This window comes from Delphinus delphis, chromosome 9 (genome assembly GCF_949987515.2).
Source record: "Delphinus delphis chromosome 9, mDelDel1.2, whole genome shotgun sequence".
In the NCBI taxonomy this organism is placed as follows: Eukaryota; Metazoa; Chordata; class Mammalia; order Artiodactyla; family Delphinidae; genus Delphinus; species Delphinus delphis.
Genome location: NC_082691.1, coordinates 85218106 through 85244689, shown reverse-complemented (window position 1 = coordinate 85244689; position 26584 = coordinate 85218106). Strand labels below are relative to the sequence as shown.

Sequence of the window (26584 nt, the reverse complement as noted above, 5' to 3'; positions counted from 1 at the left end):
CTCCCAGGAATGCTGCTGCTCCTGGTCCAAGGACCCCACTGAGTAGCAAGGTCTTAGCATTAAAGGGGGAACACAGACAGCCCTTAAGGGAAATCAAAGCAGACACAGGCGAAGTCAAATCCCAAGCTGGATGAGACCACTTGACCCTTCAGAAGAGTCCCCCAGGGCATTGTTGAGGACTGCAGTGCCTGTCTTCTCTGAGAGCTGGATGTCAAATGCCCTGCGTGGTCCATGCTCCTGAGTGCCCTCTAGGGCACACACAAAGAATCATTTTCCCGTAGGCTCCACACTCTCACCCATCCTGCCTCCTTCATGGCCAAGGGCACTGCTGCTGCCAAGTTTACTAGAGCTCTGTTTCCAGTGGCCCCTGTGAAGGGCTGAAAGGCGTCCTCATAGACTCAGGCCTGTCTGTGGGGCTGCCTGAGCCAGATGACTTCAGTTGTTGTAAATGAAGCCTCTGGGTACCGCTCTTCCCATTGAACAGATGAAGCAACTGAGGTAACAGGAAGAATGCTGACTCACCCACACTCACATCCCAAGTCCAACGTGATGACTGCCACTCTGCAGTTCCATCTCCTTAGCAACCCTCCCACCAGATTCCTGACCCAGACATGCCAGGTCACTGCACTACCACCTGTCCACACCTACAAGGGTGGGTCCCCGAACACCACCATCCCAAAGCTTGTGGGTCACCTCGGGACAAGAGTGTACACATCTCTCTCCCTAAAACTCCCACCCAGCCACAACCCCATATGAGCTCAACTTATGCCAGAGGCACTCACTGTACAGTCTAGTGGTCAACACTGCTAGCTTTTACCTTCAGAACAAGAATGGACCGATTTTCAAAGCTGTGGCCAATCTGAATTTTTGAGAGAATATCTGAATGATCAGTTACAAAGTTGTCGATCCAGGTATATATCTGAAAGGAATGAAGTTTCTCAGATGGGCAGTTAAGCAGGGAGGGGGCAAATCCCAGGATCTCTCTGAGTATTCTCCTTGTCCCATCCCACCCTCTTTAATGCTTTCCCACCTCCCTTGAGGATCTAAAAGTATCACAAAAATCAAAGACTACCTTGGGTCTAAGGCAGGAGCTGTGGTTAGCCTGGATTCCCAGGCTCTTCCTAAGCCTTGCCTGGAAGAGCAGCACGTGCTGCGCCTACTCAGTCCCCAGGGTCGGCCTGCACGGCTCTCTCTGGTTGGAAGTTTCTCTTGCTTCCATATTATTGGCCCATTCAATCCATTGGACAGATCTCAGTCCTTGCAGTGTTGTTTTTAGTCATCCTGACCCTTTTAGATTCTAAGCCTCTTGAAGGCAGGATTATTTATCTCTGACATCAGTAAATACTGATGGAATATACTAATTCATTCTCTTATTCTTCCAATATATAATTAAATTAACAAATATACGAAAGAAAATGGATCCTCTATTAACGGACCTCGTGAAACGGGGAGAGTGATAATGATAATAATAGATGGACAATATCAATAATGTCATCCTTTACATGGAAATAGGATGTGTGCCTAGAGTTTCTTTCTCGACTGGGCGTCTCTATGCTTTTCTTGCATATTCTACCTTTATGAACAAGTCACAATCAGTCATGCCTGCCCTCAATGGCTGTAACTGTAATCATAAATTTTCTCCAGCTGAACGCAACTCTTTAATTCTACAAAATGGCTCTCTAACATGCCTAGCTTCCTGTCCCTCTATGCTCTAGTACTCACAGCTGGGGTCACTTAACACAGGAATGGTCGTTCAGAGGTTAAGACCCCTGGATCCCTAGCCAGAATGTCAGATAGGAAGGTGCCTCTACCTGCTCTGTTCTGGCCGGTGCTGGATCCCTGCTCTAGTGTTCCACCTCCCACGCCTGCTCTGGACCGGGCCACAGTCCCCTCTATCTGAATCCTGGCTTCTGGACCTCCTTGAGCTGTCTACCTCCTGTCGCCCAGTGTGTGCTCTGCACTCCCCAAGCGTCAGCTCACAGTCTCCTGTAGACCCCAGGGTCCTGAGGCTGGAGACCCTGAGGGCTCAAGAGGACAACAGAGCCCAGAGCCTGACCTGGCAGACCCACCTCCTCCAGGGTGTGATACGAGGAGTAACTGAAGCCACTGGTGCTGCGCTCCAGCCAGCGGGATTTCACCATGGCTTCTCTCTCCTCGTCCAGCAGCACCTAGGAAGGGAAGAGGAGGCTGGGCCAGGCATGTCTCTTCTGAGGTCCTGCCTCAGCTGGCTGCACAAACACAGTATCGACACGCGAGAATGAGCCGCTGTGAGTGTGAACTGCACAAAAGGAGGAGATGCCAGGTTGCTGGGTGATTCTTCCGTTTGGCAAGCTGGCATTCATGCTGCCATTTCCCAGATGAGCACAGGACAAGGAGTCTGGAGAACTTGGTTCTAAGTGTGCCATTGCCACTAACTTGCTGCGGAACCTTGATCTTGGTTTCCTCAGCTTTAAAATTGGGACTTGCCTTGCCCATCTCAAAAGGATAAAATGTAATAAAATATATAAAAGTGTCTTGGAAAAGATGCTCATGAGCTACTGCCAACATTGCTTTTGTCCTCTGTGAACACTCTGTTGAGCCAAAGCCCAAGCTGAACTATGTACACTGACCCCTGGGGGAGCAGAGGGCTCCCCTGACCCACAGCATGCCCTCTGCCCCAGGAAGTAGCCCAGACAGTTGATGTCCAAGCCATTCGAAAAGCCAGTCCAAATCATTATACTTAATGTGCCAACAGTCTGTCACTCACCATCTTAACTGCCTCTTAAACACAAGTACAGGTGAGCCAAAGTAATGTCCTTCCTTGAGTGGCAATTTGGAGTTGGCACACAATCCTCATGTGGTACTTCCCACAGAGCGGGCAGTATAGTGCCTGGGTTGAACTGACCTCCCACATCATCCTGGGGCATTTTTCTCAGCTCGGGACTCAGTGAGGTAGGCAGGTGCCCTTCACCCTAAGCTCATACCCTTACATTGACACCCAGGGAACGAAGCACCCCAGGACTCAGCCCTGCCTGTGCAGCATGGGAGATGCCTGGGCCCCTTTGCCACAGGGGTGCTGGGAAAGCAGAGGCCGTCAACCCAGAGTCACTCTGGTTTGCAGCTCTGGGTCACAAGTAAATCCTGATAATGCCTTGCTTCAGGCCAGAGTCTTTTAGTTTAACCAAGCATCTGTATACTCGTCACCTCGGTTGATCTGGTCAGATGACCTGATGACAGGGCAAGAATTAACTATTCATGTTTTAGAGAAAAAGCAAATTAGAGAGGTAAAGAGACTTAATAGCAAAGCTAACTAGGGGCAGAGGTGAGATAAAAACCCAGATATCCTAGTTTCTAACATTATGTTCCTTAAGGCCAGCTAGCTATCAAAACTAAAAGCTAATAAGAATCTCTCACACACACACACATGTCTATGTGTGTGTGTGTGTGTGTGTGTGTGTGTGTGTACATAGAGAGAGAAAGAGTAAGCACACATATAAAATATGAACAACAGGTGAAAAGTCCATCATACTATTCTTGTAATTTAAAAATGCTTTAAAATAATGAAAAGGCAATACCCAAAACATAGGAAAACAACACAGTAAAATGTCAAAAAAAACCCCAAATGCTAACATGCCTGTTAGGAGAGAAAGATTATGATTTCAAGCAATTTTTCCTTTTCTCTATCTTTGCATTTTGGCAACGTGCTCACACTACTTCAATAAGGAAAATCTTCTAAATGAATAAATAATACTAAAACAAAGACAAAACACCCAAATGGCTAAAAATAAAGCAGCAGCCATGGCGCCTTCAGTCCCAGGGCTAGAAGAAACACTCCCGCCCTGCCCCGCTGCAGCTGAGGCCACTATCAGATGACACACTCACCCCATCGCCCCTGTCAGCTTGCTCACAACCCTCAAGTTCACAGATTTTTAAATGGGAGTGGAAGTCAATGTTTGGGGCTCATTTCATTCTCTTTTTGAGCACCAACTACACGCTAGGCATTTGTAATTGCAATGTTCTCTAGCTGAACTCGCTGGACTGGGGACGTTCCCACTTGGGCAAAGCTGGGATTGCTGGTTTAGTTAGAGATGGCTGGAGGAGCCCTGATATTCACTGGCACAAGCACCAGCCTGGGAAGCTCTAACAAAGGAAATTTGTCTTCTTCCCAGAAAATCAACGGAAATCTCAGCAGCCTCCATGACCAATGTGTGTCCCTCACTGTGGGCCGGGCATGACCAGCTGCAGTGAGCAGCTGCAGAGCAGAGAGCGGGTCAGGCCAACGCACCCGGAGTCAGGGCCCCAACGCCATAAAGTTAAAGGGCCCATACATCTAACCTCCTAGGGATGGAGGTGGTGAGTGAAGGTGGAGGAGAGGGAAGAAAAATTGGGAAGATAGGACCTGAGGACCCAGTTCTTTCCCCACAGCTCAGGGACACCCACAGGAAGAGAGTTCCCATAAGGCTGTCCTTTGTTCCACACGACAGCTTGGAGGCAAATGGGAAGTCGGCACTAAACTGCAAATAACTTTCCAAACACGCTCACAGCCTTGTGAATGGATATGACACCCGCTTACAAATTGGGAATGCTCAGCCCTCACAGCTGGGCCCTTGATTCCAGGAACATTAATCTACCCTGGCCTGAAAAATACGCAGATGTTTGCTCCCTTCACAGGGCTGAGGGAAGGGGATGGGAGAACTAAGAATGCAGACTTGCCGCAGGCTTGCCTAATTACAGCCCTGTCAGGCTTCTCAGAGAAAAAAAAAAGACTCAGAAGTAAGCCATTTGCCTCCCTGGAAGCCGTAAGCTGACAGGGAAAGTAATACCTCGGTGTAAATTAATTTATGACAGGAGCAAGGAAGGATGGGGACATTAAGAACAGCACCTCCAAGATGGGGGGCTGGGGGAAGCTGATCATAACGGTGAAGATGACGCCTGAGGGGAATCTGCATTCACAGCTCACTCCAACCACAGACGTAAAATGGACGAAGTTCACAGAAACAGTGGTGGCGGGCAGGAGATGGGCTCTAATGTCCGCTCTGTGAGGAGGGCAGTCACCTCTTCTCATGCATCCCTGGCCTCCTCTTCCAGGCCTAACATTTGCAGTCGCAGCTGCATGGCCGGTGGCAGTTACAGTCCATGCCTACGTTTGGATGGCGGGTGAGGGGGTACAGATCTGGGGCTGTTAGAATGGACCCCTCAGAATTCAAGACCGAACCGGGGCTTCCCTGCCCAAAAGGCAAAGCTAAAACGCCATACGAACAACGACACCACTTGAGAAGGCAGACGGCACAAGAGTAAAGGGTCCAGGGCCTGGAGTCAGGCTGTCTCAGATTAAATCCTGACGTTGTCACTAACTTGGGCAAATTGCAAAGTTCTCTGTGCCTCAGTCTCCTAAATTAGGAAATTCTCTGCACATTCATAAAATGGGGGTCATGTTACCATGTACTTTCACACATACTTGAAGTGTTCTTGTGAGGATTAGAAGGGTGAATACATGTAAAATGCTTAGAACATTGCCTAGCATGCAGTAAATGCCAGGTATGATGATGATGACAACAACAGGACAACAACAGTGACTCTTGGGTGACTCCAGGACTCTGGTGGAATAATCATTACAGGGCATGACCAGGAAATCTGGGTTCCTCCAGGGAGAAGTGGTGTCTGCAGGACTTGGACAGCAGGTGACCCCCATTAGTGGTCACTTGGGTGAGTCAGGCAGCCCCTACCCCTCCCTGGGACCAAGAAAGGGGCCTAGTCCTTCTGCTGACCCTGTCTCCCAACCCCTACCCCCAACCCTCCTCAGCCCCCCTATCCCCATGCAGCCAGACTCTGGCTCTCCCTCAGGGCCTTACCCATGATTCCTTCCTTTCCTTGCCTATTCCTGTCTTCCTCTCCTCTTTAGAGCTGCCACCCAGCCAACACCTTTCCCACTTTTTAATCTCTTCTACTCAGCAGACCAGTGTTTGTGAAGCACACACTGGGCACTAAAGATATGGCAGCCAACAAAACAAAATTGCCTGCCCTCATGGAGCTTACAGTCTGGTAGGGGAGACAGACAGCAAACAAGACAAATAAGTAAATCATATAGGATATTAGAAGGCTGTACGTGCCAAGGAGAAAAGTGAGAGCGGGAACTGGGGGAGTGTGGGAGGAGAAGGGTACAACTTAAAATAGGGTGAAAAGTTGATACGTGAATCAAGTGTTGAAAGTAGTGCGGGAATAAGCCATGCCGATATCTGTAGAAGCAGCATGCCAGCTACAAGGACCAGCAAGTGCAAAGGCCCTGAGGTATGATCCTAGTCAAGGGCACTGAAGCAGGAATAGGTCAGGCAAGCTGGAGGAACATCAAGCAGGTTCCAGTGCCTGGAGCAGAGTGAGCAAGGGGAGAATGGCCAGTGACGTGGGGTGGGGCTTGCATCGTGTAGAGCCTTACAGCAGTCTTAAGGACTTTGGGTTTTACTCTGAATGATGTGGGGAGACACTGAGGGTTTTAAGCAGAGGAGTGACATAATAGGACTTGCATATTTTTAAAGGTCACCTCTGCTGTTTTGAGGCTAGGCAATAAGGAGGCAAGGGTGGAATCAGGGAGAACCGTTAGGAAACTACCAGAATAATCCAGGTGAAGGCTGATGGGGTGTCGACCTGTGGTGATAGAATAGGATGTGGTAAGATATATTTTGAAGGGAGAGCCGGTAGGATTTGCTAATGGACTGTCTGTGGGATGTGAGAAAAGAGTCAAGGATGACTCCAGGTTTCTTGTCTGAGTGACGGGAGGATGGCACTGTCATTTCCTGAGTTGGGGAAGGCTATGGAGGAGCAGGCCAGGGAGTGGCCAGGGGAGCTAGGTTTGTACCTGTGAAGTTTGCTATGCCCATTAGACACCTAGGTGGAAATGCCAAGTAGATGGTCAGATACGTCAGTCTGGAGTTCAGGTCGGATATATAAGTCTGGCTGGAGCTATAAATATGGGAGTATTCAGGAGGTTGAAGGTATTCAATGCCATGATCCTGGATGAGGGGATAGAGGAGAGGTCAAAGGACAGAGCTGGGAAACAGGGAAACAACATGCAAAGGAGCAGCCAGTAAGATGGGACAACCAGGAGAGCGTAGTGTCGTGAAAGCCAGAAGGAGAGACGTGTTCCAGAGAGGAGAGAGTGACCAGTCAGGCTAAAAGATGAAAGAACAGGACACTGCACTCAGAGCTGACTGCTGAGTTGGACCTAAGAGCTGTGTGTGACGTTGTCAAGGGCAGTTGAGGTGAAGCAGGCGGTGGACAGTCCACCCGAGGAGAGGGATGGAGATGGTAAGTACAGTCAATATTTCCAGGAGTTTTGCTCTATGAGGAAAAGGAGAAATGGGGTGATAGCTGGCGGTGGGGGAAAGGATCAAGAGAGGACCTTTTTAAGATGAGAGAAATAACTCTATATTTGTATGCTAATGGGAATGATCCAGGAGAGAGGGGAAAATTGGCGAAGCAGTATTTACGCTAAATTGTATCTTGCTCTAGAGCGTGCTTGGAGAATGGGTGATTTTTGTTTTCTCCTTTGTGCTTTCCCCTATTTTCCAAATTATCTATCATGAATATTTATTAATTTTGTAATCAGAAAAAAGCCATTAAAATCCACAGAGCTGATTGCTCAAGTGAAGCTTTTCCATGGTGACTCATCCCAGGGGGAAAAAAAAAAACAAAACCAAAGGGCTGAAAAGAATGAGGAGGTGAAGAAAAATTAAATGCAAATACAGCTCACTCAGAATCAGATAATTTCTTCCCTGGCCCACTGCAATTTCCTCACCACCCTCCTGTCTGTCAGTCTCTCCCTGTTCCTGTCCCCACCTCAACATTGTCAACATTGTCACTGTCAGAGGGATTTTTCTTAAAATGCAAATCTGATCATGTCAGAGCCCTCCGATGGCTCCCCCACGCTTTTCGGGATTTTATCTTGACTTGTTCACCTGGTGGAGGATGCCCTTTGTGCTCTGGTCTGGCCTCAGTGCCAATCATAGGCCCCTTCCCCTCCCCGCCCCCCACCTCCCACTCTTCAGCCACACCGTAATTACCGCCTTCTGGGAGCGACATGCAGTGCCTCTTGTACTCGCTCCCATAGCAACCTGCTCCACTCCATCAGCGCATCATCCACTCCATTGTAATCACTGATTTACTCCCTCAACTCTCCCATCCCCACAGCACTCAAGCGCCCCTGGATCCAGTGACTAGATTTTTTTATCTTTGTTTTTCCAGTGCCTTGCCCAATACCCGGCACACAGTAGGTATCTCTGCATCTGTGGGTGGAATGAACAAGCAGATCTCAAGCATCCCTCTGATCACAAGGCAGGGGTGGCAGGGGGGCACTTCCCTTCCTCAAAAATCTCCAGCGCCTCTGGCCAAAGTAAAAGCTGGCACCAAGGTTTTTCACACTTTCTCTCAGCCTGGTACTAACAAGCAAGCATACTCTCTCCTCTTCCCTCTCCTTCTCATGTCCATTAAGTCAACTAACATTTACTAAGCCCCGCCTAAGTGGCAGGCCCTATGGTAGGTGCTGGGAATATAAAGATAGATAAGGCAAATGATTCTGTACCTTGAGGGGCTCAGGGGAGGGGGCTCTGGAGACAAAGACCAGCATATTAGCCAGGTCTCTCTCCGGGCATGCTCCTCCTGAACCTGCCAACAGAGCGATTCATTCAGCACACAGTGGTTGAGGGCCCACCATGCAGGAGACACTATGCCAGACACTGGGGTGAGGTGATGCAGAAGACAGAAGGCAACCAGGTCTGTGCGTCAATAACTAAAACGTGAGACTGGAGGCCAACAACCTGAGTGGTGCACAGCCCTTCCCTCCTGTTAGCACCTCTGAGCTTCCCTCCTCCTAGACACCTTCCCCCATCATCACCACAAATCAACTCAACACAGCAGCCTCCTCCCAGCCCCAGCTCCCTGGGAGCCAAAATGTGATCTCAAGTATAACAATCAGAGCTTGATGCGTTGCCGACAGAGCAAGTTGTTGGTGAAAATCCTGCCGGACTGGGTTAGGGCCCGGAGTCGAGGGCATTTTACTGAGAGGGCATGAAAAGCTCCCCGTTTCCCACTGGCGAAGGGAATCCAGGGGCCGGGGATGACAGGAGAGGACAGTTCCAGAGGAGCCGGTGAAGCGGGAGAGACGCACAGGTGCCTCTGGGTCCATTCCTGATATGCAGAAATCAACAGAAAAATGTCAGAGTCCTCTTCCTATCTCTTTGCCAAATGCTGCAGGGTCTCCAGGGCAGGACAGAAGCAGGGAAATGCAAACTTCAAAATGCAGGCACGGGTGAAAAATGAGAATTGAGCACTAAGTCTTTTGATGTGGTAGCCTCTCTTGTCTGTGGGAGTTTCCCCATTTTTGTTTGTGGGGGATTTAATTAGGGAAATGTCCAGCGGGAAACAGATGTGCCTGAGGAGGAAGAAAGGTCTTTGAATGGACCGCAGTGCCCCAGGCCCGTGCTTACAGGGGAAGGAATGCACCTAATGGTATGTGATGTCAAGTGTGTGCGCTCTGGGGACTGTGTATTCCCACACGCAAAGCCCTTAGAGGAGATTAGCTGCAGCACAATGTGGCTGCGCAGGAATCTACGTGGATACAAATCTACAGGTACACGACGGCGTCTGCGGAGGGGTGCAGCCAGAGAGGTCTAACCCAGTGATGCCCGAGAGAATCGATTTAGGAAAGAGACTCCTTGGGATATCCTTGAAGACAGAACAATTAAAATAGAACTTCACGACATTCAGAAAAGACGCTGTGAGGTGCAGCAACAAGTGAGGGCGGGTGCCTGGGATGAAGTCTCCCTTCGCCCTCCCCAAGGGCAGGCCTGCAGCTGCTTCTCCCAAAGCTGTTCCTCTGGCAGAATCCTGCCTGGGAGAGGCCCCCAGTACTGAGAGCCCTGCAGTGGAGGTTGGGGGAGGGAAACCGCAGCAGGGCTCACACGGCTTCTCTCACCTCTTCCTGCCTCTCTGGAGTGAAGGAATCCCCTGCTATCAAATGGCTGAGACACAACAGGGACAGGAGGGAGCAGTCAGAAAAGCAAAAGGAGCCATCCAGAAGAGGTGCCTCCTCCCCATGGTGCCTAGAGAAGACCTGAGCTATTTCCTCCTGTCTCCCTTCTCTCCCGTCTCCTCCTTTGTCATGAACTACAAATTCCTCCATAAGAGGAAACCACAAGTAATCTTAAAAACACAACAAACTAGTGAATATAACAAAAGAGAAGCAGACTCAAAGGTATAGAGAACAAACTAGTGGTCACCAGTGGGGGGAGGAGGGGCAGTACAGGGGTTGGGGAGTGGGAGGTACAAACTGTTGGGTGTAAGACAGGCTCAAGGATGTATTGTACAACACGGGGAATATAGCCAATATTTTGTTATAACTGTAAATGGAAAGTAACCTTTAAAATTGTATAAATCTTTAAAAAATTTTAATAAAAAAAAAAAAAAGAGGCCTCCACAAGCTACCCTGCCATTACCATACTATGACTTATGAAGTCTGTCTTAGATTTAAATTTTCCTTGAGAAGTGTGAGGTTTCATTCTTTCCACGGTAGGTTCACAAAAATGCAGATGAAACTCCAGAAAGAAAACGTCCATTTTAGCCCTGGATGTTCTTTCTCCATGTTAGGCCCAAACCAAAACAGGATATGAAGGTGAGACCCCAGCCACAGCGCTGGGGCAGGACCTCACCTGGATGTCCTTTATCATGATGCTGTAAGCAAGGCCATGAGACTCCAGGTAAGCTTTGATGTCCTTCAGTTCAGAGAAAGGAACCCTCATATCCACAGGAAGGCTGGGCCTGGCTGGGCCACGCCAGAAGTCCACCTTGATCACAAAGGAGAAAAAAATGGGCATGTTTATCACACAATCCTGTAGGCACCCTGGAGGGCCAGATGTTCTTCTCTTATACAGTTGAAAGGGCCCCAGTTCCAAAATGAAACCCCTAAGGCCGAGCAGAAACACAGGGACAAACAAAATCCCTAAGTCACTGAGTTTCCTTCCCTGATGTTAAGCACCTCATCTCCCAGCCTCACTCACAAAATGTAACTTCGCCTGGATGCAAAGAGCCCAAAATAATTTCTAAAGGTGAGACGGCTCATCATCTGGAACATTAACATGGACAAGAACCCTGGTGAGAAGAGGGAGACATCACTGCCCCTAAACCCCAAAGGGGTAGGAGAGGCCTGATCTGGATCCCTGTGCCACCCGACTGCCATGTCTATTTTTCAGTTTGTAAAATGGAGAGACTTATTATAAAGTTTTCTGAGTCCTGGTTGATAGGGGCACTCAAACGAATAGGAACGTGGGCTTTGGGCCACATCCAGAAATACCCGGTTGTTTCAACAGCCCTCAAACAAAACCCTTCTATTATTGAAGAAAATGTTTTCCTTTGTGGAATACTTGCTGAGGACAAATGTTCTCAGAAACCAATGCTCAGGCTGACAGGGACGAACCCAAATAAAACACAGGTTTGCCAAGCTAAGCCATTGCAGTTGGGAAACAGATGTGTCCAGTCTGCATGCTGCATGGCATACCACCCAGAGATACATGGACCTCTCGTGTAGCTTCAGGACATTCCAGCCATTTTCAGAGCAGCCCCCCTACAGGACAGAGGGGAAAGCCAAGAAGGGCCACCCAACCTTCCAGGTGAGTGTTCCCAACCTCTTTTGAAGAGGAGGCACATTTGATTTTTCAACAGTGTTGTGATCTTTGGCAGACACACCCAGAGGGCAGGTTTGGGGTGGGGGAAGCAGGACACGGAGTCAAAGGTGCAGGCTGCTGTGAGGGAGGAGAGAACTCCTCCCCAAGCCCTGTGGAGTCCTCACCTTCTGAGGCTTCAGGCCCTCCAGATCTCTAAGAAGTGAAAGTTGCTTCTCATTTTTAGCCAGGACTCGAAGAACCTGGTCACTGGAAAGACACAGAGAGGGTGGAGGGAGCTGTTCAGAGGGATTCCTGGAAGACCGTGCTGCTTGGGAGAGGCAGAGTGGAAAAGAGGCCAGACTGCGGGGACCTGGCAGGACAGCCGGGAGGCCAGAGGACCCCTGAGCAGAAGGACTTGTAGCCCTGGGAAGCAGGAAAGCCCTTTAGCCCAGGACCAGTGGTCTCTCCAGCCCCAAGGACAGACCACCCAGGGGACTAAATATAAAAAAGCCTGTCAGTGCCGCTGATAAACCCAATGCTAAGACAGGGGAAACAGGATGGGAAAGGAATGTGGGGGATGGAGGAGGGAGGGAGAACAAAAGGAATAAAGGAGAGAAAGGAACAGACACAGGGAGTCGGGGGCACCAATGGTGGCCCCATGTGCTCTTCATACAAGGGCCCAAGGCCATGTCTGCCCCCAGCCCCGTGCCCTCTCCTGCCTTCTCCCAAGAGCCGCAGGACATGGAAGAGATCAATCTCACACTACCTCACAGGGGGAAGCTGAGCTCCTTCCTGTCCCTCCAGAGGGGTGGGGAGGTCATGTAACTGAGCAGCCTGCAGTGTGACCTCTGGGGTCTGAGCCTGGGATGGTGATGGCTCCCTCCGTGACCGGCTCTGACACCCTGGATGATGAACCCCCTCTCTAAGCTTGTGTCTTCTCTTCTCTACTATGGAAATACTATGGAGTGGTTACCTTGCGGGATCTTTGGGAAGCTGAGAAATCATGTCCGTAGAGAGTATATAATACTCATACTTATTTTTACTCAAAGGAAGACAATACCACACCCATACGTTAGGAGTACATAGTCTTTGGGGGGTTATAACTTTTTTAAGAATCAGAGAAAAGTTACAAACACTTCCTCCAGAAAAAAAGTAGATACACAAAAAATTTTACATATGATTTCAGGGGGTTCTTGGAGCCCTGAAAGCTTACCGTTGGAGTCCAGACTAAGAACTCTAGGTTGCGGGAGGGACTATAATACAGCTGCGTGTCCTGCCCTCTCACATGAAATTGAGAGGTGACGGAGTTGGAAGTGGGTTCAGGATGGGAACTCAAATCCTGAATCCCTTCACCTTGATCAGGTCCCGCTGGGCCACCCGGTCACCTGGCTCCCAGCAATCCTCCCTCCCACTAAGGAGCAGCCACTCACCCTGTGAAATTCATTTGGCCCAAAGCTGCTGCCAGGACAAAGCTGCAGACCAGGAGCGTCTGCCTGTCCACAGGGGACAGCCCTCGGCCCACACTTCCTCTGGGGAAGCCCTGCATGCTTCTTCCTCCAGGCAAACTTCAGGGGTTCTCCTCGTGCACGGGCACGGCCAGGCCTCAGGACAGCAGAGCACCTAAAGGCCGACAGGCCAGACCCAAGAATGTGCGTTAGGCTCTCTCTGGGGAGACCCTGCGTGGGATTCCCACACGCCAGGTCTTGGAGAGCTGGGGCGCCCCTCCCCACTCCTAGGTGAGTCTTCTCCTGAGAAGGGGAGGAGGGGAGGGAAAGAGGAAGACAAGGCCTTTAGCTGTTTTCCTCCCCAGAGGTTTGCTGGGCCAGCCTCTCGTGAACATCGAATCCTCCATCTCCAGAGAAAGATGAGAGAAGCCAGAGGCCAAAGGAAACCACTCCTTTCCTCCCTCTTCCTAATCTTTCTCTGTGCTCCTTCTCCCTCCCCATCCACTCACACATATCCTCCCTGCACATAAGGATGTGGACACCACTGAAACAATGCCGTGTTTAGACACAGAGCTGGTGCTCATTTCCTGTCTAAAAGGTCTGGGGCAATTGACCTAATCTCTCTAAGTCTCAATTTACTCATCAGTCAATCAAACGGGGTTAATAAAATCTCTCCTCCCTGCTTCACAGGATTTTTGGGGGGTATTAGATGAGACAACTTGGGTGAACTGGCTTGGCAAAGCCTGCAAAATATAATGTCATTATCTCAAAGCGTTAGCTCTTAGTCACAGCTGCATCTTAGCTCAGGACTCCAGTTGCAGTGGAGAGAAGGGGAGAGAAGAAAATGGAGAGGGGAACAAAGGAAATATCTATTCTATGAGAAGGAATTCAGTGAAGAGTCCCTTTTCTCTATCTTCAGGTGGTCACCATTATGCCAGGACAGGTAGTGCATTTTCTGCTATACATGAAGGTCACTGCAGTCATTATTATAGTTCTCAACAGAGAGCAGAGTCAATTTCTCAGTGCTGCTGAAGCCCCACACAGCCCCCTTTACAGTGTGGGAACAGTAGGAATAAAGCAGAGGCCAGCACACAAAGCAGTCATATTAGAAGGAGAAAGTGAAAGATGATGCCTGAATGGTAAATGATGAATCTAACAGAAAATCTGCAGGAGGTGGAGGAAAGGCAGAGACTAAATCCAACAAAGTTGTTCAGCAGAGGACATCAACAAAAGGCCACTTAACTGTCACTGGCGATTCTCAGAAGCCCCCCCTCCCCATCCATGCTTTCCCAGAATGGCCAATTAACCGGCCATGTGTACAGAGAGGGGAGCTCTTTTATTGAGAGAATGCCCTGCTCCCACACCCCGCTGGACCTACTCCATTATCTCGTAGTTCAGCTGTTCAGACATGCCAAACTCTGCTAGAACCCTGGCTTTGGGAACTCTCAGACTGAAACATTAGCAAAGGGTTTAAGGACCTAGAAAAGAAAGCAATTAGGCTTTCTACCCAAGTAACAGTCAGCTTCAGTTAGAAATAGGAATAAAAGAATGTATTAGTAAACAATAGCTCAGGAATTTAAAAGAAAGAAAAGTGAGATGGTGCTAGTCACCCAAAGTACCCAGCATCTTCTTGTTCAAAAGCACCATTATAAGTCACTAATAATAAGACAATCCCTGCACTTGGTTTAGAGGTGGGGAGAGACAGAAAGAAAGACTGAGAGCAAGAGCAAAAGAGAGACAGAGGAGCAGTTAAGAATTCTTGAGAATTCTAAGGCAGCACCTCCAGCAGAACTTTCTATGATAATGGAAATGTTCTATGTCTACAGTATCCAATAGGATAGCCACCAGTGGCGAGTGTGAGTGAGGAATTTTAATTAATTTTAATAATTTAAATGGCCACATGTGGCTAATGACTGCCATATTAGACAGCATAGTTCTATGGGAATTCACCAGCCCTGAGTACTGTCTCCAAGGCTGGATCTGAAGCAGAGACACACAGCTGTGTTCGATCTAATACCTAATATTGGCTTCTCACTCAAAATTAATTACTCATTAATTAATTTTACTTTTAGACATTAAAATATCTAATTAAGTAGACATTATTTACTCAATAAATGTTTACTGAATACCTACTATGGGCCAAGCACTTGTTAAGGTGTGGGAATAAAACAGCAATACAGACCTAGCCCTTAGATTTCTAATGGGGTAAGTAGACAATTAAGTTAAAGAGCATAAAAATAAGTGTGAAAATATAGCTGATGTGTGTGCTACAAGGGGAAGGTACAACATGCCAGGAGGATGGGTAACATGGACTCCATGTAGACTGAAGAGGCAGGGAGAGTTAACCTAAAGAAGTTGTTAGAAGGACTTTCATCTCCTACAGGTGAGTGGGCAATCCTGCCCAAATGAAATAACTAAAATGCTAGATAAAATATTTTTAATAACAACTTTTCTTAACACCTCACTGGGCTGGCATGAAAGTAAGAATCTACAGATTCCAAAAAGAAGTAAAAGAAGTAAAAGCAAACTTACCTGAGAGGTAAGCAAACATGTCCCCTGAAGAGTAGATAGAGGTCTCTCAACCCTAGAGTTCTTGATCTTCCTCCTAAAAGAAAATAGCTTGTAACTAGGATCATTTTCCTCCTGCTTGAAGTATATATTTAAATTTTCTTTAGTGAAGCTCTCTGTTTTTATTTGTTTGAAAAGTCTTTATTTGCTTCCTTTTTTAAAAATATTTATTTATTTATCTGGCTGTGCCAGGTCTTAGTTGCAGCACGCAGGATCTTCCTTTTTATTTTAGTTGCAGCTGCGGGATCTAGTTCCCTGACCAGGGATTGAACCTGGGCCCCCTGCATTGGGAGCATAGAGTCTTAACCACTGGACCACCAGGGAAGTCCCTATTTGCTTTCATTCTTGAAAGAGTCTCACTGGTTATAAATTCTAGGTTGATTATTGTTTTTCTCTCAGCACATCGAAAACATTATCACTTTTGCTGTTAAAAGGTAATCATTTAGACACATGTATAATGTGTCTAAGTATAAATTTCTTTTGGTTTATCCTGCTTGAGATTGGATTACTATACCTGGGGACAGCTCTCTCTCCACTATTGTCACAAATTTCTCAGTCATTATACTTTTTTTTGGCTGCGTTGGGTCTTTGTTGCTGCACGCGGGCTTTCTCCAGTTGTGGCGAGCGGCGGCTACTTTTCATTGCCGTGTACGGGCTTCTCCTTGTGGTGGCTTCTCTTGTTGCGGAGCACGGGCTCTAGGCACGCAGGCTTCAGTAGTTGTGGCACGTGGGCTCAGTAGTTGTGACTCATGGGCTCTAGAGCACAGGCTCAATAGTTGTGGCACAAGGGCTTAGTTGCTCCGTGGCATGTGGGATCTTCCCAGACCAGGGCTTGAACCCATGTCCCCTGCATTGGCAGGTGGATTCTTAACCACTGTGCCACCAGGGAAGCCCCCATTATACTTTTTTTTTTTTTTTTTTTTTGTGGTACGCAGGCCTCTCACTGTTGTGGCCTCTCCCGTTGCAGAGCACAGGCTCTGGACGCTCAGGCTCAGCGGCCATGGCTCACAGGCCCAGCTGCTCTGTGGCATGTGGGACCTTCCCAGACCGGGACACGAACCCGCGACCCCTGCATCGGCAGGTGGGCTCTCAACCACTGCGCCACCAGGGAAGCCCCCCATTATACTTTTTAACGTTGGCTTTTTCCCAGTCTCTTTATTACCTTTTGGAATTTTGATGTAGTATATGCTAGGTGCTCTCATTCTATCCTCCAAGACTCTTAGTCATTCTGTTATATTTCTATTTCGTTGTATCTCTGGGCTACAATCTGGATAATTTACTTGTATTGAATATTGTTTCTTTAGCCCAGTTAACTGATTCTCTCATCAGCTGAGCTTAATATGTATTTTAATCAATCTCCTAAATTTTAACGTTCAACTTACACAGTTCATCAATTCTAAAACAACTTTTTTCCAGATTTTAACACCCCTGAAATCCGGGAGCATCTTACAATCGGTGGCATCTTGAATGATAATTGTCAGTATTTTTGACGACACATAAAATTATGGCTCATCTTATGATCAATCTTATTTTATAGTCAACACAGTATGGTATTCTTTTTTCATTTTTTGGAAGTTCTATTTTATTCTTTTTGAGCCCAAATGACTTGAATTTCTTACCTATTTTAGAACTTCTTGTTTGTTTTTTTTTTAAACTTATAAAACTTGGACTTCCCTGGGGGCACAGCAGGTAAGAATCCGCCTGCCAATGCAGGGGACACGTGTTTGATCCCTGGTCCAGGAAGATCCCACATGCTGTGGAGCAACTAAGCCTGTGATCCACAACTACTGAGGCCATGAACCGCAACTACTAAAAGCCCACACACCTACAGCCCATGCTCCGCAACATGAGAAGCCACCACAAGGAGAAGCCTGCGCACGTCAGTGAAAAGTAGCCCCCGCTCGCCACAACTAGAGAAAGCCCGTGCGCAGCAACGAAGACCCAACACAGCCAAAAATAAATAAATTTTTAAAAATTAAATCTTTAAACTTATAAAACTTAATAATCTTATATTCTGTGGCAGATAACTGCAATATCTGAAGACTTTGCACGTCTATTTCTACTGCATACTATTTCTGCTGGTTTTCATTCATGGTGCATTTTTTTCCTGTGCTATTTATCTGTGAGCCAGTCATTTTTTTTGGACCTTTACCTGTGGAATTGCTTTGAGGCCTAGATTGAAGTTGAGTTCCTCCAGAGAGGATTTGCATTTATTTTTATGAGTTGCCTGGGGGGCACGTCCAACCTGAGACCACTCTAAATTAAATTAATTTGCTTGAATTATTTTGGACTACATAGTTAGCATAAATTTAGACCACAGACTCATGTAGGGGCTTACTTATTATGGTTATGAAGTCTCAGGAGATATTTTTCTCTGGATCACTTAACATCAGGATTTTAAATCCTGCAGAATAACAGCAGATTATTTACAAGCAGGTAATCAGAGTTAGTGTTTTAAGGTCCTCTGCTGTAACAAAGTTTAGACAGTGATACTTTTCTAGACTTAGGTTAAGTATGCATGTTCAGATTGCTAGAGTAATAACTTCCAAATGGGTAGAAAGGGTAAAGATGAAATGAAAAACAGGGGAAAAACAAATCGAAAGAAGACAGAAAGGAAGGTGGGAAAAAAAGGGGGTGTTAAAAGTAGGACAAATGGAAAGAACATAAAAAGAAGAAACTTACCTAAATATATTTCAGTCATACTAAAAGTAGTTTTAACTCTCTAGTACAAGACAAAAATTATCAGAATAGATTCTTTTTTAACCTAGCTATATGTATTCACAAGAGTTATGCTTAAAACATAAGAACAAAGAGAAACTAAAAGTCAAAGGTGGAAGAAAGATATGCTAGGTAAATGTTAACCAAAAGAAAATATCTGTAGCTTTATTAATATAAGATAAAATAAACTTCAAGGCAAAAGGCATTATGAGAAATAAGAGGGTCACTACATAATAATACTACTTTCAATTTCCCAAGAATTCTTAACATATAAAAATATTCAGGAATAATTCTAACAAATAATGTGCAATCCTTCCTGGAGACAATTATAAAACTTTATTGAAAAATGCAAAAATTCTAAATAAACCTGAAGATATACTTTATTCTAGGACAAGAAAATTCAATGTCATAGAATTATCCATTCTCCCCAAATAGATTTAGAGATTCAATATAATGCCAATCAAAAACCCAACAGCACACAACTTCATGTTTATATAAATGTATATGAAAAAATAAAGGTCCTAAGAAGAGTCAAGACAATCTTGAAGAACAAAGTAGGAGAACTTTCCGTATCAGACATTGAAACATATTATAAAACTATAGTAATTGAGATGGTACAGTATTGGCACAGATAAACAGAACATAACACAGAAATAAACCCACACATATTTGGAAACTTAATTTTTTGCAGACTTGGCACAGCACATCATTGTGGAACAGAAAGACTATTCAATAAACGTTGCTGAGACAACTGTAGATCTACATGGGGAAAATGGAATTAAATCTCAATCATACCATATACAAAAATCAATTCCAGGTAGATTAAAATACTTAAATGTAAAAGGCAAAATTATAACACCCTCAGAAGACAACATAGAGAATATTTTATGACATTGGGATAGGTAATAATTTTTCTAAATAAGATGTGAAAAGCAAAAAAAAAAACTATAAAGTTTCCCATAAAGGGAAGAATGGATAAAATCAACTACATTATAATTAAGAACTTCTCACTAGAGAGTAGAAAGTAAGCCTCAACTGGAGAGGACATATTTGTAACACATAAAACTGGAAAAAAAATATCCATGATATATAAAGAACATCTGTGAATCACTTTTTTAATGGGCAAAGAACACAAAAGTCCATTTCACAAGAGGACTCACAAATGATCTATAAACATGTGAAAATTATAATTAGTCAGGGAAAAGAAAATTAAACCACAGTGAAATTACCATATCATACTACCAATGTCAAGAGTTAAATGTCAGTCAATACCAAGAGTTGGCAAGGATGGGGGCAACAGCACCTCTCATCCACTCCTGGTAGAGCTTTAAATTGGTGAAATCACTTCAAAAAACACTTGTTACCTAGTGAAGTTGCACATCCTACACCCTAACAACTGCACTCCCAGCTATATGCCCTGAGGAAACTCATGTGCAGCAAGATATATGTCCAAGATTGGATTTCTAAAATGGAGATGTAGTTGTAATACAACAGAGCAGAGGAAATGAACCGACTACAACTACATGCATCCAGCAGACGAACCTCAAAACCATGATGTTGAGTGAAAGAAGCCAAATTGGAACATGCACTGTATGTTTCTATTTATATACATTCAGAAACAGGTAAGACTGAACAATATATTGTCTAGGAATATGTGCACAGCTGATAATTACAAGGAAAAGGAAGGAACTTAGTGTGGATTTGTGGTTTCATCTGGGGAAGGGAAGGGAGTGCAATGAGGAGCACCTGCAGGCTTCTAAGGTGTGTTTGCTCTTGTTAAGCTGAATGGTGGGTAAGAGAGTTAATTATATTTTTAACAGGCTATGAAAGCTTTACACAGGCTCTTGTACATATGATATACTTCACAATAAAATATATTTTAAAGGAAATATGGGAAAGCTAAATTCTTATTTTTCATAGTTAGAAATCAATAGAAAATACCTAAAACTGAACAAAGCGAGAGGTAGCAATATAAACACTGTATCTAGGTTTATGGATGTGAATGTCAAGGCTAAAAGAATTCAGTTTGTTTTTTGCTGGAGAGCAAGACATGGAAAGAAGGAATGGGGAGCAGGACTCGGCTGCTTTTTTTTGTTTGTTTGTTTGTGGTACACGGGCCTCTCACTGTTGTGGTCTCTCCCGTTGCGGAGCACAGGCTCCGGACGCGCAGGCTCAGCGGCCATGGCTCACAGGCCCAGCCGCTCCGCGGCATGTGGGATCCTCCCGGACCGGGGCACGAACCTGTGTCACCTGCATCAGCAGGCGGACTCTCAACCACTGCGCCACCAGGGAAGCCCTCGGCTGCTTTTTATAACAAGTCTTGTAGACCTGTTGGACTCATTAAACGATGTGCCGTATAATTAATTGAACTAAAAGTGAAGTTTAAGAAGTGGCGTCTGATACCTAGGATAGTCAAATGCATGGAGACAGAAGGTAGAGTGGTGGTTTCTGGGGGCTAGTGAGGGAACGGGGTCATGAAGGGTTAGTGTTTAATGGGTACAGAGTTTCAGTTGGGGAAGACGAAAATATATGGAAATGGATGGTGCTGATGGGTGCACAACAATGTGAATTTCCTCAATGCTACTAAACTGTACACTTAAAAATTACTAAAGTGGTAAATTTTATGTTATGTATATTTTACCACACACAAAAAATTAAAGCTCAAAAAAAAGAGAGTGGAATTTGGGCTAAGTCAGAGAAAGTATGAAGGAGTTAACCATCTGAGGCAGGGTGAAGAGGTTCCAGGAAGTCTGATTCTTGCCCTGAATTCTTTCTTCATTAAAGGTATTAATTCCCACTTCTGGTTGGAAACCTCCCTAATGATCTCCAGAGATCACATGAGGTGCTCCAATATTTGCAAATAAAACTCCCAAACTAAATTATGTTTAATTTCCAGAAGTCCCCTTTGGGTGCTTAATGGAAATGAATATATCAAATGTAATCTTAAAAAACAGAAAAACAGGAGTATCATCATTCACACTGCAAAAGGATTCTTTGACTGACAAGAGGATTTACTACAGTTTCTTAACATTCCTCCCCCGGGGACACTCAAAATGTGATTTAATTAACACAAAACAGGCTTATCCCACCTTCTAGAAATGTGCCAAACAGGCGCCTTCAAGGAAATTGAGAACTGAAAATCCAAGAAAACAATGACGCACCAAAAGGTGGGTTAATGCTGCTCTAGACTAGTTTCTAAATCAACTTTATCATTGAAAAGTCCCACACTGAGGTCATTCCAGCAAGGGAAGCTGTAGCTGACCGACCATATCTCCATCACATATCATGCTTCCCCCTATCATCACACACCATATAAATTCTAATTCTTCACAAGCATCAGTCTAACACAAAACAAGCTCACCCTGGACTGGGGCTGTGTCACATTCATCTGTGTGACCCAAGAAACCCTGCATACAGCCCAGGCACTGCCCAGGACCTACTTATTGATGATCTGTTGATCCACTCATCCTGCTAACTGCCCAAAGCCTAGGGGAACAAACCTTGCTTCCTAGGCCTTTGCCCTTGCCTGTTCCACCAGCTCTGCATCTACCAGCTCAGAGCTCCTAAATCTTTGCTCTGTCCTGCTTCCCACTTTTAGTTACTGGACCCCTTTCTCACCACCCACAGTCAGAGACCTCACATGGTATCATACTTAAATGCAACCCTCCAATACCAGGGTCTTTCCTTCCCCTCCCCCAGAACTGGCATCCACCCCCAAACCTAGGCCCAGCAGTTGATGACAGACTCTTGGGCCACCCTCTGCCACATGGATGCCTTTGCTTGGACACCCAGCTGGCCTCCTCTCTATTGCAGCACACCCACCCTCTTCCTCACTGGTCCAGCCACCTACCCGGGAGACCCCAGCTCCAGTCCACCTCCACCCAGTCCCTAAAGGGGAGAGGGTTTGCCCAGTGACATTCCCTGGCCCTCAGCCCACAGCTCTCACCCCACTGTGGCTGAGGGGCTGGCCATACCAGGACCACCCAGCCAATGACGATCAGGTGCCCCAGACCACAGGCCAAGAGCCTGCTCCCAGTGAGGCAGAGGGTTGGCAGCCACCACCCAAGAAGCCACTTCCTACTTTTTTGGAGGAAGGGCACCTGCAGGCCAAGGGGTGCAGCTGCAGCCAGGGGCCAGCCCCTGGTGCTGGGGAGCCATGCATACAGCCCTATGAGGCGCTGGTGAAGTCTCTATTGTGTGGAGGAAACGCAAAGGTGACCAGACAGTTTTCCTGTCTGTGGGCCAGCAAACTCTTTCTGGAAAGGACTAAATAGTAAATATTTTAGGCTTTGGGGGGCCCATGAGGCAATATACAGCAAGTATTCTCACTGTATAGTCTTTCTTATATTTAAAAATATAAAGAGCTTTTGGGCTATACAAAAATAAGTGGATCTAGATTTAGCCTGCAGGCTGTAGTTTGCCCACCCCTGTCTAGTTGAAGAGGCAGGCATTCATTTATGAGACTATTGGAAACTATTAGAAAGCTCAAGGGAAATCAGAGACCAGAGTTAGAAGCATTCTTCAATCAAAGCCAATGATCTCCAAAGTGAGGCATTTGCTCTTACCGGGTAGAAAGGAAGAAATTAATAAGACTTCTAGTGTATATATATTTTTAATTAATTAACCTATTTATTTTTGGCTGTGTTGGGTCTTCATTGCTGCGTGCAGGCTTTCTCTAGTTGTAGCGAGAGGGGACTACTCTTCATTGCGGTGCACGGGCTTCTCATTGCGGAGGCTTCTCTTGTTGTGGAGCACGGGCTCTAGGCACGTGGGCTTCAGTAGTTGTGGCGCATGGGCTTAGCTGCTCCGCGGCATGTGGGATCTTCCTATACCAGGGCTCGAACCCATGTCCCCTGCACTGGCAGGCATATTCTTAACCACTGTGCCACCAGGGAAATCCCTCTAGTGTATATTTTTATCTCATCCTTTTTTATTTCAATTTTTGTTTGTGTTTTACTAAATACATGATACAAGTACAATGGTATTTATACAGACTTTATAAATACATAATTACATATGTTGGGTATGACATGCTAAAAACGTTTTAATTGTAGGAGGGCAGGATGAAAAAAATCTGAAGAATGCTGGCCTAATGATCTGGCACCAATTTTGAAAAGTCTCATACTGTCATGGCTTTGTTTCTGTAAGTACCTCTTCTCTTACATAGCATTGGGTGGCAAAATCTGATTTTTTTAAATTAAAACTTATTTAAATCAACGTTGACAGATACTGGAGGATTTCCCTATCTTTGAAATCAATGTATTATGGGGGGGGTACTATTTGAGCACTGCTATGAGCAAGGTTATGCCTTTAGAATCTGATGTCTGATTGAGATTTTGAATCCTTGCTGCTCCTTTTTGTCATGTGGTGTCAGAACAGTCTTCCCCCATAACAGGCCTTTGGGATCAAGAATTTTAAGACTACTGCTGGGTCCATGTTTACTTCAGGCTCTCCTTGACTTAATTACATAGTAACACTTCTTGTATGTGCTGAACTCAGCCTCTGTACAATAGCAGACTTTTGTGCAACAGAAGACAGCAACTGGGGGGATGGGGTGCTGCCTGCCAGTTTAGCTCCTCACCTTACTTGATTTCATCTAAACAGAGTTGTTTGCACATTTTGCCCAGATTTTGTAAAAATTAGTGGAAAATGGAAAACTGAAATTTTTAGTGCCAATTTTTAAACCGTTGAGATAAACTTGATGCAACTGAGATAAAGATGGAAAATAAACATTCTGGAAACAAATAGCCTCACTCGGACATTCACTGGAGTAACCTAGGTAACTAGGTATTGATTTGGACAGGAAAAGATTAAAACTATAAAAGATGTTGTCAAGAACTCTGAAAGGTCAAAATTTTTACCCTGACTTCAAGTTAATAAGTTGGCTGGCCACCGTTTCCTGGATGCCAGCAGAAGACACAAAACCCTGGGTCACAGGCAAAGAACTTTATTACTCATGGCAATATCAGCATTTGTGCCAGTTCTCTGAGTTCCATTTTCCACAAAGAGGGTCAGGTGACACCTGCCCAGGCAGTAGGTTGAATTATAGGAGAGGAATCCTGAGTGTAGGGAACCTTAAATCTATGATTTCTATTCTTTTAAATTTGTTAAGTTTTTTTTTTTTTTTTTTTTTTGCCATGCCACGGGTTGCGGGATCTTAGTTCTCCAACCAGGGATCGATCCCACAACCTTAGCAGTGAGAGTGTGGAGTCCTAACCACTGGACTGAAAGGGAATTCACAATATTATTTTTTATGGCCCAGAATGTGGTCTATCTTAGTGAAAGTCCATGAGCGCTTGGGAAGAATGTGTATGCCACTGCTGTTGGATGGAGTGTTCCATAAATGTCAATTAGATCAAGTCAATTGATGGTGCTATTCAGGTCAACTATATTCTTTCTGATTTTCTGCCTGGTTGACCTAAAAATTACTGAAAAAAGGGTGTTGAAATTTCCAACCAGATAGCAGATTTGTGTATTTCTCCTTGCAGTTCTATCAGTTTTTGCCTCATGAATTTTTTTTTGTTTTGCGGTACGCGGGCCTCTCACTGTTGTGGCCTCTCCCATTGTGGAGCACGGTCTCCGGACGCGCAGGCTCAGCGGCCATGGCTCACGGGCCCAGCCGCTCCGCGGCATGTGGGATCTTCCTGGACCAGGGCATGAACCCGTGTCCCCTGCATCGGCAGGTGGACTCTCAACCACTGCGCCACCAGGGAAGCCCTGCCTCATGAATTTTAACACTCTGTTGTTAGGTGCAAACATGCTAAGAACTGTTATATATTCTTGGAAAATTAAATCCTTTATTGTTATATAATGCCCCTCTTTATCCCTGATAAGTTTCCTTTTTCTGAAGTCTGCTTTGTCTGAAATTAAGACAGCTACTACAACTTTCTTTTGATTAGTGTTAGAGTGGAATAGCTTTCTCCATCACTTCACTTTTAATATATCTGAACCTTTATATTTAAAGTGGGTTTCTTGTAGACGACTTAATAGTTGGGTCTTCTTTATCCAGACTGACAATCTCGGTCTTTTAATTGGTGTATTAGACCATTCACATTTAAATTTATTACTGATATAGTTGGAGTAATATCTACCATGTTTGTAACTGTTTTCTATTTATTATACTTGTTTTTGTTTCTTTTGTTCCCCTTTACCTGCTTTCTCTGGTTTTAATTGAACATTTCAAAGAATTCCACTTTATCTTCTCCCTTGGCATATCAAGTATGCTTCTTTTAAAAATTATTTTAGTAGTGCCTTAGAATTTGCAATGTACACTTTTAACTAATCTATGTCTGCTTTCAAACAACATTACTTCACATGTGGTGTGGGTACTTTAGAACAGGTGGCCCCAACCCCTGGGCCACGGACCAGTACTGGTCTGTGGCCTGTTAGAAACCGGGCCGCACATCAGGAGGTGAGCAGCAGGCAAGCGAGCGAAGCTTCATCTGTATTTACAGCCGCTCCCCATCGCTTGCCTTACCACCTGAGCTCCGCCTCCTGTCAGCATTATGGTGAGTTGTATAATTATTTCGTTATGTATTACAAGGTAATAATAATAGAAATAAACTGCATAATAAATGTAATGTGCTTGAATCATCCCCAAACCATCCCCCCACCACCCCAGTCCATGAAAAAATTGTCTTCCATGAAACCAGTCCCTGGTGCCAAAAAGGTTGGGGACCATTGCTTTAGAACATTCCCAGCTTCTTCCTCTTACCCCTTATAACATTGCTGAAATACAGTATATTTCACTTATCCATAAACTGTAATCTCATTGTTACCATTTTTAAACAGTTATCTTCTAGATCAGTTAAGAATAAGAAAAATAAAATATTTTATTTTACCTTCATTTATTCCTTCCCCTTTCCTTTCTTTATGTAGATACAAATTTTTGACCTATGTCATTTTCCTACTCCCTGAAAAACTTTTTTTAATATTTCTTGCAGAATTCAAAATCCGAATTCCCTCAGATTTTGTTTGTCTGGGAAAGTATTTCTTCTTCACTCCTTTTTAATGTTGATATTTATTTATTATTATATTTTATTATATAAGTTTCAGGTGTACAGCATCATAATTCAACATCTGTATACACTACAAAATGATTATCACAAGTCTAGTTACCATTCATCACCATACAGTTGACCCCCTACCCTCTATTTCACCCACCTCTCAACCCCCTTCCCCTCTGGTAACCACTAATTTGACCTCTGTATCTATGAGTTTGTT

General features: G+C 45.3%; 1 protein-coding gene across 2 annotated transcripts in view; it reads right to left on the bottom strand.

Annotated features, from left to right (window-relative positions):
- The window catches only part of CPA5 (carboxypeptidase A5), a 29886-nt gene extending 16710 nt beyond the window's left edge, over positions 1–13176 (bottom strand). For both annotated transcript variants that reach the window (XM_060020002.1, XM_060020003.1), the window contains exons 1-5: positions 13061–13176; positions 11816–11897; positions 10680–10814; positions 2070–2168; positions 818–919 (exon numbers count right to left, since the gene is read on the bottom strand). In XM_060020002.1, the coding sequence (XP_059875985.1) occupies positions 818–919; positions 2070–2168; positions 10680–10814; positions 11816–11897; positions 13061–13176 (534 nt within the window). The remainder of the gene's footprint in view (positions 1–817; positions 920–2069; positions 2169–10679; positions 10815–11815; positions 11898–13060) is intronic.
- Between the last annotated feature and the right edge of the window lie 13408 nt (positions 13177–26584).